Source organism: Anas acuta, chromosome 12 (genome assembly GCF_963932015.1).
Source record: "Anas acuta chromosome 12, bAnaAcu1.1, whole genome shotgun sequence".
Taxonomy (NCBI): domain Eukaryota; kingdom Metazoa; phylum Chordata; class Aves; order Anseriformes; family Anatidae; genus Anas; species Anas acuta.
Window position 1 is genome coordinate 18,633,013 of NC_088990.1, and position 13,565 is coordinate 18,646,577.

General features: G+C 39.0%; 1 protein-coding gene across 1 annotated transcript in view; it reads left to right on the top strand.

Annotated features, from left to right (window-relative positions):
* Nucleotides 1-13,565, top strand: part of PRTG (protogenin) — an 84,774-nt gene that overhangs the window by 33,735 nt on the left and 37,474 nt on the right. Inside the window, exons 4-11 of the mRNA XM_068695359.1 lie at nt 772-905; nt 1,216-1,353; nt 2,502-2,660; nt 3,210-3,369; nt 4,030-4,277; nt 8,192-8,356; nt 9,398-9,703; nt 10,421-10,609. Coding sequence (XP_068551460.1) covers nt 772-905; nt 1,216-1,353; nt 2,502-2,660; nt 3,210-3,369; nt 4,030-4,277; nt 8,192-8,356; nt 9,398-9,703; nt 10,421-10,609 — 1,499 coding nt within the window. The remainder of the gene's footprint in view (nt 1-771; nt 906-1,215; nt 1,354-2,501; nt 2,661-3,209; nt 3,370-4,029; nt 4,278-8,191; nt 8,357-9,397; nt 9,704-10,420; nt 10,610-13,565) is intronic.

Below are 13,565 nucleotides of genomic sequence, written 5' to 3' on the forward strand. Positions count from 1 at the left end.
AGTCATTCTTAGGAATGGGAATTGCTGTGGGATACAGAATAAGAGGACTTTTTCTGTGGGGACAGTTTGAACTAGTGGGATTGTTTTCACAGGTGCAACGTAGAAGAATTGATGCTGAACCTGTGGATGTTTTTTTCTTTCCCTTTTTGTTTTTTTAAGACCCTATGAAGAGCGATGTATGTAGAAAACTGAGTTAAAACACTTCATGCTAGGGAAATTCTGCTCAGGGAGACTTGTATTTTGAGTTCATTAACTTGAAACTTATAGCCCGTTCTGTGCTGGGTATTCTCCCTGGCCAGACTGCAATCATTGAACCTACTCCCATCCTTCTTGGCATGTAACTTTTGCTGAACATGTTTAAGACACCTAGCATGCAAACGAAGGTGAAAAGAGAAACGTAAAAGTTGAAAGCATAGGTGGGTTTATTGGAAATTGTATGTTTATTAGGCTACAGTAGCAGAAATTGCTGCCAAATAAACCTACCAACTTGAATAATATGGACATGGTAGCTGGCTAAAGAAGGCTGGGATGATTGCTTTTGAGGATGAGAAAGATCTTCTGGCTAAAACAGATTCTTCTGCTCTTGTGCTGGTGTTAGTCAGGGAATCGCGCCTGTAGTTGAGGAATGGAGAGAGGTGAGTCATGTATAGAGAATGTTTTTTAGTCTCCAGCCTGCTGTTCCAGGTCAGTGTAGCAATGGCTATTTATAAACCAAATACTCCTTTCACCGGCAGAACATTTATCTACATTTCTTTTTTGTTTCTATGACAGAATAACCGCTCTACCTACAGGAGTTCTTCAAATCTATGGTGTTGAACAGAAGGATGCTGGGAACTACCGATGTGTTGCCACAACAATAGGCAGTAGACGTAAGAGCACTGAGGCAACACTGAGTGTTATTCCAGGTACTCAGCATGTGAGATTTTTCCACAATATTTTAGTTGTCCTAGTACTGTAGCAAAAACACTTAATTGCATTGAAGGGCTGTAACTGCCCTCTGAACCACTCTGCAAAATCATAATTTTACTTACTTATATCTTGTGGCCAAAATATTGTTCGATATATATGTATATATTTTTTTTACAGTTACTGAAATATGTATTTGATGTATATTTAACTTTAAGCATCCTTTAAAAATATATATAACTCAGCTTTTGTTTAATTGCCCTCATTTTCTTTGTTCTTTTTATTTATTATTTTTATTTTTCTCCAAAGCTTCAGATTTGAAGCCTTTTCACAAGCCAGCTATTATAGCTGGTCCTCAAAACATTACGGCATCTCTTCATCAAACTGTCATACTGGAGTGCGTAGCCACAGGGAATCCAAAGCCAATCATCTCATGGAGCCGGTTAGGTAGGTCTTAAAATTACAGCATACAACATTCAGCCTGTGGAGAGGAAGTGAAACTGGAAAGAAAGGATTTCAGCAATTAGGTTACTGTTCTGAGGCTTCATGTAGTAAGCAATGATTTGTAGGTTAGGGTAGGATAAGTGAAACTCTTTGTCACGTACTTCCATACTGCTGTAGAGAACCCCTGAGGTTTCCTGAGGCTTGCCTGCTTCTGTTATCAGTCCTGAGTTGCCCCCAGTACATTATGGACAAGGTGCGGGGTGGGGCAGTGACCTCCAGGAACCTGTGAATTGGAATAGAATCACTGGTAAATTAGGGCAGATTGGAGAGACTGCATCCTAGAAAACAATCCTGTAAATGTTTCTCCCCCTATTCTCCTTATAAGCGGCATGTGAATGGGATTTGGACTTTGTATTAATGGGCTGTTCAGACCCTGGATTGCCTTAGAGCCCAAGTTATCTGACTGGAAGAGGAAAAGAAGAGAGAGAATGCAATAGGAGTAAGAATGTTCATCACTGGAACCTCTTACTGCTATGCAAATTGCGTGTTTTCACATCTCCTTTATACATACCTAAATGGGAAAGTCAAGACTATACCTGTAGAAGCAAATTGTTAAAAGTTTTCCTACGTTCTGTTTCTAGAAGCCGGAGAAATAACTGTGTTTCCTGGTTGATTCAGTAGCTCTTGTGGACAAACAAGTTTTATTTAAAAAAAAAAAAGTGTGACAGTTAGCTTAAGGGTTTTTTCCTTAGAAAAATAAAATATATGGTTATCAAATATGTTTATTTTATCCCCAGCATAATTCAGATGGAGGTGGATGATCCCCGTAAGTAGTGATGAACTGAATCTTAGTGCAAGACAGATGAGGAGTGTAACTGGGAAAATGGCATTAGTTTTTAGCTGTGTTGGAGAATATTAGATATATCAACTTACTAAGTGGAGTAACCTGAATCGTTATCTGAATGGTCAGATAACTAAGAGTTAAGCGCAAAGCCAATACAAAATGGCAATCTCTGAAAACTCATCTGTGATTTTCCTTTGCATTTTTTGACCTTTAAACTCAAATCCATGCCATTACTATTTGGGCAACATTATTCAGATGGGTTATTTGAGCAACTTCCTAACCATACTTCTCCCACTGTCTCAAATAGACCATAAGTCCATTGATGTCTTCAATACTCGTGTCCTTGGAAATGGGAACCTCATGATCTCTGACGTGAAGGTGCAGCATGCAGGCGTGTATGTCTGTCGAGCCACTATTCCTGGCACACGAAACTTCACAGTAGCAATGGCAACTCTCACTGTGCTGGGTGAGCCTGCTTTGACTTCTGCTATGTTTCAACATCATGCTTCTGTCTTGAGCTGTGCTTTGTAGGGGGTTGGATTTAGGGAGGTTGCCAAGGTGAAACGGATCACAGATCTGTGGCTGCATTCTTTTGTCTCTTAACTCACGTGAGATGTGCCAGGCACTCAACATTTGAGTTATAAACTAGTAGTTCATTTGCACTTAGAGGCAGGTGCAGTGTTTCGTCTGGGAAGGCTGACTTCCAAAACAAAATCTAGTGACAAAGTAAAAATTTGTAATATACCTATGTGAGTCATTAGCAGTTTGTTGTAGACTGGAGTTTGATTTATTGTTTGTATTTATAAATGCAAAATCAAAAATGTGTAGCAGTGTTGCTTTTTTTGTGGAGCATGTTTTAAACATGCTTTTTTCACACAAAATGGGCTTTCTGCATGGGTATATTTATGCTTGAGTGGCCTGAGGAGAGGGGCTTGTGTGTGGGAAAGTTCTTTCTTAGTCTGACTGTCCTGGCATTTATGTGGGCTTGATTGTTTTGCTTGTTACTTACCTGTAGCTCCACCTTCATTTGTGGAATGGCCAGAAAGTTTAACAAGGCCTAGAGCTGGTACTGCTCGTTTTGCCTGTCAGGCAGAAGGAATTCCTGCCCCCAAAATTTCATGGCTAAAAAATGGAAGGAGGATACACTCCAATGGCAGAATAAAAATGTACAACAGGTAAGATGTCCATTGCTGTATGAGAAGTGTGTATGAGAGGTGTGCCTGTGAAGAATACAGTTCTTATGGAAGGATGAGATTCCAGTAACAAAATATAGCCAAACAAGATATAACTCATGTAAACAAAATTAAGTGTAACATTATGGACACTGCACAGGCAGAAGGAATGCACGTTAGCCAATACCTAAAATCCTCAATGAAGATTTTGTGTTCTCTACATTACCAGGGAGGAAACTGAAGTGGTTTCACGATGGAGTTACTCTAGATTTACAGTAGTGTAGTACAGACCAGAATCTTGCAAGTTGTTTGAGGCCTGTTTCACTCCTGTATAGCGAACAGCTCATATTAAAGAGTTGGTTAAGAAATAACAACCCTAAGGTTATGCTATTTGCAAGGAGCAAGAGATTTACAGGCTTATTTTCACTGTGCCTGGCTTTGCAGGCCTAAACACGAATACTGACATGGCAGGTTTTGAGTAACACTACAGGTTGCTAAATTTCACAACAGCAAATTAATTTCTAATTGAAAAGTTTGTGAAGTACAAATCATCTAAACTCATGAAATAGAGGAAACGTAACTGTTGTTGCATTCTATAGAGCTACATTTATTCAAGATGTAAGCTTTTTTCTTTTTTCCTTTTTTTCTTCCTTTTGGATTCAGTAAATTGGTGATTAACCAGATCATTCCTGAAGATGATGCCATTTATCAGTGCATGGCTGAGAACAGTCAGGGATCGGTGCTCTCCAGGGCCAGGCTTACTGTAGTTATGTCAGAAGACAGACCCAGCGCACCTTACAATGTCCATGCTGAAACGATGTCAAGCTCAGCAATCCTGCTAGCGTGGGAGAGGCCGCTGTATAATTCAGACAAAGTGATTGCATACTCTGTGCATTACATGAAAGCGGAAGGTAAGCACTTTAATTTAATGTGTTTCCATATACTGTTATATACTTACATGTAGTAAGAACTTGAATGTCTGTCCAAGGGGTGCTGAATTTGAATGGCTGGCTCATGATCAGGGCTTCATCAGAGCATAACAGCATAAAAATCCATATTGTAACCAACAGAAGTGCATGGACAAAAATGCACTTTGGCTATGCACAAAAGTGCATAGCCAAATCATCTCATTTGTGGGACTGATTGGTCTTCCAACTCACCTTTGTTTCATCATTCCAGTGAACAGATTTTGAAGTCAGCAATGGGCTTTAAAATTTGGGACCTCCCTACTAATGTCTAGGTTTCCCTCACTTTGTCCTCAGGGGGAAATTCTGCCTAGCTCTCTTCCATGTGTTTGCTTGGCTAGGAAGGACAGAGCATATACCAGAGTCCTGGAGGCTTACATAGTTGAAATTTTCACTAGATTCAGCTCTTCTGTCTATATCCCCCAGTTCTTGTGACTTTACAGATTTCCATGTGTTTTGGAGGAGAATAATCGACATGTTACTGGCTTTAGCTATTATCTCTTAGAATATTGACTTAGTGAGAAAATTTGCTCTCCTACAATGAGAAATATACAAACTTTCAAAATATGTGGAAATAGCTGTGAACTGTTTACTGTAGCCTGTTAAATATTATATAAATTCCTATGTAACAGGGAACGGATAATTAAAAGAAAAATGACTAACTAGACATTTTTAATCACTTAGTGTTATGCGATTCCTTTAAGTTAAGGAAATCTTTAGGGTGATAGAAAACAGGCATTGTTCTTAAGTAAGAGAAGTGACTGCCGAAGGACCTGAAATTTTGTTTGGTGTGTGGCTTAAACTAAGCTGTAATGCAGCTCTGTTTTCTAGGAGGACTGATTTCTTTTTTCATTTCTATTCAGTAACTAGTTTATTCAAGGACAGGACTGCAGATGCTCAGCTCTGTGTGGAATACCAGTCTGCCATCTGCTAAGCAGAGGACAGGAAGGACAGCTTAATTACTCTAATACTGATGCAGGAATAGCTGCCTTTGCTTTTGCAAGTGGGATTTTTCAGGACACAAGAGAATTTTGTCTGAAGGAAGGAAGGAAAGAGTTTTAAAAGATAATGAGGACAAGGGGTGCGGGAAATTACCCCCTACACTTTCAGTCACTGAGGTATTGTGCTCACAACCCCCACTCAAAGCTAATATGAATAAAGTCACACTAGATAAGCTATCTGGGTAATTGTATGTCCGGTGCCAGTGTAGAGAGCAGAGACCGGGTAACTTCAAAGAAAACTGGGAAATTGTCCTTAGGGAAGCTTGTATTTGTGCAGGAAATACTCCTTCACAGTAGTGAAAAATCTAAAATTTGTTTTCTGCAAAATTGTTCTGCTGTGTCCTGCATATACAAAGGTCGTGTCTTGTGAAATAAAAACAAAACAAAACCCACCAAATGCTGTATTATTTAAACTTGCTTTCTCAAATACTCATTTTGTTAATCTTTCCAGACAGCCTTGTGACGTTTATTTCACGTAAGGCTGTTGTGTATCCTTTCACATTCAAAACTCCCCAGTGGGGAGTGGGAGGGGCTACGTTATGCAGAATAATTTCAGTGCTGGGAGTCAAAATGTGGGTGATTTGTGTGCCTTTTTAATTGCTACCAGAAGTTCTGCATCAGGGCATTAAAACATTTTTGGCTTGTTTTGTATTGTAGAAAATATGTTTGTGTTCAAAGGCTAGTGGACAGCACTCCTGTAAAAATAGTTACTTTCTAAGAGGTAGTCTGTCAGCCTTTCAGAGGATGTTGCCCACGTCAGAGGCATTATTAAAAATCTAGAAAGCATGCCTTTGCGAGGAAGTATCGCATCAGTTAGTTCTGTAATCTCAATTTTAGGGCAACTATATTTGAAGAAATGTAAATTAAAGGATAATCTTTTGATTCAGTGAGATGACATTCACACCATACCTGGGCTCAGAGTTGCTAAAATTCACTGACATTGCCATGTCTGGCTTACTTTGTAAGAATTCTGGGTACTTTGTGTAAGTGGTTTGGATCAAGGTATTGCTGTCATCATTTTCTTCAGCCTGTCTTCCCTCAGTCCACCCTCACAATTTCAGACCCTAATTAATATTAAAAAGAACCTCAGATGTCTCCAACTTAACTGGAGCATATCTTACTTGCTTAAAGCTTCTTATGTGTGTAACTTTTTTCTTTATGTATTGCTTGGTGGTTTATTTAGGAACCGTATTTGTCAGTGTGAGTGAATAAGGTTTTGTTACAAAAACTAACAAAATGCTGGCTAAGTCTCCTACTGATGCTTATGATTCCATAAGTCTGAAACATAAAGGAAAGCTGGACAATACACTAATCATATGCAGTTCCTGAGAATTTTCTGTAGAGTTCACAATGTGGTAGGTGCTTTGAATACAAAAGATAGCATCACTCATCATTTAATTTCACAACTTGAGCATTCTGCTGCTCCCCTATAAAAAAACGTTCAGGTCCTCTTCCTTATTTAAATTAAAAAAAAAAAAAGGTGTTAATGAAGTTAGTTGAATAAACTAACAGGTGGTGTGGCGTTTTTTGGGTTGTCGTGTTTTTTGCTTTTTTGTTTTTTCTTTTTTTGTTTCTTTTAAGCAGAATATTTTGCATTCAAATCGGGGTCATAGTAGCAAGAAGAATAAGGGTCTGATGAGCGTGCATGTTGGAGTGTGTTAATTCCTTGTTAGGGATTCAGAAAAGGCACAAAGGGAACACTGATTGTGGTGGAAGGCAAGCCTTGTTCTCTATTATGGCTGTTTCATTAGGGCCTCTGCATGAGGCCTAGCAATCCATTCAATGAGAGAACAAGTCCTTTTAATTTGAGCTCAAGGATCTTGTTTGGCAGGTCAGAAATCGTGCCTTGCAATTCGTAATTAACAAGCCATTAACTAGTCTGTTGTGAGATGCTCGTAATCTTGTCTAATTAAAATGCTATCAAGTTAATTCATAAATGTGGGAAAACTTAATGGTGGAATTTGCCTTTCGTTTTGTTTATAAATTCAGTTGTGAAGAGGAGGAGCTGGCTCTTACAGCGTTTTGATTAAGTTGACGTGCATTTGGTGAATTGTTCGTTAGCACAGCAGCCTTCACCACACGTATTCCACTTTATAGCCTTCCTCTATAGGAATAAAGCCCCACAAAGACAAGACTGCTGCTTGCATTGCTATGCATATTTTAATGGGAATTGCTGAGATTTTTTTTCCTGTCTCTTTTTTTCTCTCCTTTTTTTTAACAACTCATTAAAGAGCAAAACACTTTTGAAGTTCATTCTAGGCTATTCCTATTGGCCTTTTTCCAAATAAAAGGGAAAAAAAATGTCAATCAAATGTACTAGAATTTGCAGGGCTAAAATAAGATCCTTTCACTGAATAATTTCTTTCTGTTTGTTTGGTTTTGTTTGGGGGGGGGGGGGCGGGGTTTTTTGTTATTTTTTTTGTTTGTTTTGTTTTGATGGAGTGAAGGCTTTGCATTCCTCCCAGTCTGCTATAGTAAAAGCTCTGTAAATAGGTTTTGAAAAAACCTCCCTGACTCTAAACAAATAGATTTGGAAGTTTGCTATGAACGATAAGGCTATTAGAGCTTGTGTGTTGTGTTACTGTACATTGGGCACAGTTTGTTGTGACTGATTCTAAAAAGGGGTTTAGAGTTGCATTCAGTGTCCCTTATTCATGAAAATCCTGAAACACCATAATCTACACCACAGCAAGGCACAGTTACTCCTGTGCATAAAAGATCTCTACTTAGTAGGTTGAAAAAATAGAGGTAGGCTGGGGAAGATCATGAAATAAAACTTGGTAAAATCTCAAATCAAAGTACCGTGTTGTTTAGAGATTGTCAGAAATTTTTGTTTATTTAACCCTTGTTTTATGGCAGGTTTAAACAACGAAGAGTATCAAGTGGTCATTGGAAATGATACAACCCATTACATTATTGATGATTTGGATCCAGCAAGCAACTATACCTTCTATATTGTGGCGTATATGCCTCTGGGAGCCAGTCAGATGTCAGATCATGTGACTCAGCACACCCTCGAAGATGGTAAGACAAAAACCACTCATTTTAAGCGAGCATTTTTATTTGCACTGAATAGAAATGTGCAATCAAGTGCTAACATCTCCTGAGGATCCAGTGACACCAGTGAGACTTCTGGATACATGCAGTCTTAGACTGAGCTAGCGAATGAAAGGAATGAGAATAAGGTAACATTCTGACAGGACAGCATTATATATTACGTAGTGTCTTTTTTTACATTGAAAGATGTTTCATTAAATCAAGTAAGTAATTGTTCTAGATCTTTGAGAACTTCCTCAGTGCTGAGAATGTGTGGAAGCCTAGGATTTTGAACTGCACACCCAGTGTGTCTTCTGGAAATTTTGAAGGAAAATTTGGAATAACAATTTGGCATACCAAAAAAAAATAAGGTGGTAGTTTTTGATGTGCGTGTGGGGGTGGTGTCTGTGCTTGTTAGCAGAATCTGAGTTTCATAAAAAACATACTGAGTTATTTCTGCACAGTGGTCTAACTATCCAGAACATCATGTCAACAACAAATTGTTTAGTACATCCCATTGGAACTGATGAACAAATTCTGACGCTGTTAAGCTTTGGCAGTGCAGAACATTGCCCATTCCAGTTATCTGCCTGTCTCTGTGCCAGGAGTTACTATACTACCCTTACACCACGGTTGGTGGAAGGGAATATGCACAGAGTCTTCAGCACTGCAGGGGATTGTCTAGACTCCTAGTTTAAGCTTCTCCATCTAACCTTGACAGTCAGTTTGGCAAAGCAGTAAGGTCCCAATTGCCATCATTCCTGTTGGCAGCATAAGAGATGAAAATGTTGAGGGCTTTACAGAAAGGACTATACTGTATGAAGTCGACACTGTATACTAAAGCCTATGCTGTATGCAGGTGAGAAGTATGAGCAGTGTCAAGCTATTCTTAAAATAAACAAGACTCTACAAAACTTTTTAGATTATTTACTCTTTTTATTACAGGTACCTCATCATAGGTTAAGGTGTTGGATGAGAATTTTACATCTTTTTCCTGCGCTCAATAGCTTTTGTCCCTTTCTTTTATAGTTCCCTTGAGAGCTCCTGAAATTAGTTTGACAAGCCGGAGTCCTACAGATATTCTCATCTCTTGGTTGCCCATTCCTGCAAAATACAGGAGAGGTCAGGTGGTCCTGTACCGTCTGTCTTTCCGCCTCAGCACAGAGAGCAAAATCCAAGTTTTGGAGCTTCCAGGGTCTACAGATGAATATCTCCTAGAAGGCCTGAGACCTGACAGTGTCTACTTGGTTCGTATCACTGCTGCAACAAGGATTGGCTGGGGAGAGGCATCTTTGTGGACTTCCCACCGGACTCCGAAAGCTACAAGTGTGAAAGGTAATTGTTATGGTACTGGCACCTTGGAGGTGGGGTCAGTTGCAAGCTTCATCTGAGGGCTACACATTTTTCTGACACGTAGCACAAGAATGTGAAATAGGTTTTCCCATTACATGTTCTTATTCTAATGATCTAGAAAATAGTGCTCTATGTATGATTTTGTGCATAGTCTGCACAAACTTTTGACTCCTAGAATAATAAATAAAACACAGTTAATAGTTTTAGGATCAAATATTGGTGAGGAGCTAATCTGTTTTGTGCTTTACATGCGACAGTAGGAAGAAAAGCTGTTACTTTTGTTTTGATCTTTGATTCTTGTCGCATGATGGTATTAACACATTTGACACAGTGGCAGGAAACTTTAAATCAGATGTTTTAGCTTGTAGCCTTGTTTCCAATGATAACAGTTTTCTCCTGTTCTACGTGATTTTAATAAAAAAAATAAAAATCAAAAAGCATAGTTCTTCAGTGTCAAACCCTTTTCTTCATTTTGGACATTACACAGTGGAGAGGCTGAATTCAAAAATGTTTTTTTCCTGATTTATCATAAATTATGCTTTTAGATTAGCTATAAGGAATCAAACATCCTAATAAAGAAGAATGAACTAGAATGAAAATCTTGAGTGAACTTAGGAGTGAGGGACGACCACATTTTTTGCATAGATTTTTTTCTCAAATACCATATTAATAATGATAAGTATATTTCTCTAAAACCAGCACCAAAGTCGCCTGAGCTGCGCTTGGAGCCAATGAACTGTACAACCATTACAGTACAGTGGCAGCAGGACTCTGAGGACACTGCAGCTATCCAAGGGTACAAGCTGTATTATAAGGAGGAGGGCCAACAGGAAAACGGACCAATTCTCTTGGATGCCAGTGATCTGGAGTATACTGTCAGTGGTTTAGGTGAGTGTATAAAATACTCCTTAACTGTTCTGGAAGACAACAAAACCAAGGGACGTCCTATGGATCTTAAATGTTCAGACATGTAAGGCAACAGTGTTAGGTATGGCCATGTATTTTCCCAGCAGTAAGGTTTGCAAGTTTGAGTTATGCTGCTGGTGGAATAATCCTATCCCTAAATATATGCTGCACAGTGCTCGGATAAACAGGTCTTGTAAATCTTGTATAAGTTGGAAGAAAAAATACCAAAGATTTTTCTCTGGTGTTCCTAGCCTTTGTCTCTGTTATTTGTAGCCTTTTTCACACCTACACTGCTCTACAGGCACTGTCACTGCGGAATTGCTGTAGGATGCTACTACTATGATGATACTACTATACATCCTTAAATTTTACTGGGATACTGCAGTAAAAATGAACTACAATTATCTTAAAATATTAATGGGATAGTAACATGCATGATGTAGTAGTTAGTTGTCCCTCTGAATGTTATTTCTTTTATATATTTTTTTAAGTGGTACTAGTAAATATTTGCAGGACTGAACACGAAGATTAGAGTACAGAGCTTTCTGAATCCCACTGGAGTCTTTCCATCGATCACCAGGCTCTGTTTCCTTCTGTAGCTCTTGCCAAGTGTATCAGTACAGATGTCTTGGTATCACCCTTAGTTAGAAGGTGCTTCTGTTTGTATATAAAAAAGAGACTTTTTTATAAAATATATGATCTATAATATAATCAGGAAATGTATTATAGGACTTGACACTTAGTATTTGAAATGTGTTGAGATAGTTTATTAGGGGTAGTGTGGAGAATTAATCTTTACTAAATTATCAGAATTGACCTGCAGTCTTAACTAGGTCAAATGGCCTCTTGACCATGCTTAGATAATTCTCATCTGCTGCATACAGTCGAGATACTATTTTAGGGGAGAGCATTCTGGTCTGTTAACTGGACAACTGACCATCTGTGACCATTCCTAGCCAGAGCATCTGTCAGCAGCTGACTGTTTAACCGAGCTGTGAGACAAAAGAGCAGTGGGTTGGAAGGATGTGGTGTCTGTGTCCTAGGACATAAATGCATTTTTTGGTCTTCTTGTTATGCAGTTACTAAACAATATTTTCACATAGGCAAACTCATTAACTGTGTGGCACCCTTCCCCCCTCCCCCCCCCCCCCCCAAAAAAAAAAAAGTTAATTTTCTCAGTATACTAATTTTCCTCAGATTAGGATATAATTTTACAGAATTCTATATGTTTTTATTGGGTTTCCCTTCTAAGCACATAGAGGAGAAAACAAAAGCAAAGTGAGTTTGGGAAACAATGACATTCACATTGGTGATTGATAGCATTGATGATGTAACTACTGTAAATGACTTTCAAATGGTTACAGGACTCCTGATGGAAAGATAAGGATGATAAATCAGAATCAGCAATGGCAGTGTAAAACAGGTTTCAGTGACTGAACATAAAATACGTCAATAAGAATATTATGCCACATTTTAATCTCTTGTTGGTTCCTACCTTATGTTTTTGAAAAGTGATCACTTACTCCAGTGTTATATCTCCCCAGTTACTTCTGTGTATTTTTTAACTGGGTTATTTAGCATGACAGTCACCATGTAAATAGAATTAAATGATCTGATCAGTGTCAGGGCTGCCTTTTTCAAAATAAGTATTCACAGTTTCACGTATACATTTGTTTGTGTTAAAGGTCTTGGCATTTATTTTTCAATAGCAGGCCATTTCCCAGACAAGTGTAAAATTCCATTATCACTTGAATTTGCCACAGGAGCAGACTCCTGAGTGCATACCATGCATTTTTGCCTCTATTTTTAATTCTTCCTTTGCTTCTTCCTGCTCTAGAAAGTTCTGACTCTTTACTTAGCAGCAAGTCTTTCGTTACGAGACTTGATGAATCTGCTGTTACAGGTTCTGTTTTGATAATGTTTCAGAATGTGTGTTCAGAAGTTGAAGTGAATTTGGTTGGTGGAAGGGTTTGTTTGGGAAACTTCTTTCTGTGTCTTCAAAAGTCAAAGGGAGTGTCCAGAGAAGGTCATTTCCCGCTTTTCAATGTCTTCAGATCAATTTTTCTTAAAGAATTTTAAGCATGTGCATATATATCCCTGCCTCAGTATCACCAGTAATCACTGTTGCACTAGGTATTTATTTGCCTGCCACAGCTCACTGCGCAGCCAAATAATGTCCATTAGGAGGGTAGAGCCTACACAAGAGGAGCAGTGGCTCTGAAGAACCCATTTTAGGCTTATTTGGTTTATTGGAGCCAGGAACTCTTTATAACGATGTGGCACAACTGATAGGAACCTCCTTCTGCAACCTGCATCTAGAGAGATGAAAATCATGCAGCTTCTTGCTTGTCAGACTCAAGAAAACGTGATCCATGATGATGCTGCAACACAAGAACACAGTTCTTACAGCTGCCAGGAATTAATTATAATTAAAGAAAAATAATAGTTCTTATGCTAGTAGCAGCAATATTTTTACTAATTAAATGGATGCCTCTGGGGATGGGGGAATGCAACGTGTTCTTGTGCCATTAGTGCCTTTTACACTTGGAGTGAGGGAGGGAAGGAAGAATTCACTCTGCAAATTCATTCTTCTTTAGTTGCTCACTGAGAGCTCTACCACCTTGTGTGATGTAGTTACAGTGAGGCTTTCAGAAAGTTGCTCTTAGGTGACAAAGCCAACGCAGGGTCTCACTGAATGCATGCAGAGCAGGAGGCAAGCAGGTTGTGGCAGAAATGTGTACACCCGAGGTGCTCTCTTGTTTCTGTTGCATACAAGATGATACCACGCAAAATAACCGTTTTCAGACAGAAACACCTTAGGGGATGGAAAAACTGGTCTGTTAGCTTTGGTGAAAACGCCTTGAGCATGGGAGCACACATACCTGGGCCTTGCCCTGGCGCAGGGCCCTCCCCGGGAGAGCCTGTGGAGCGGAGCATC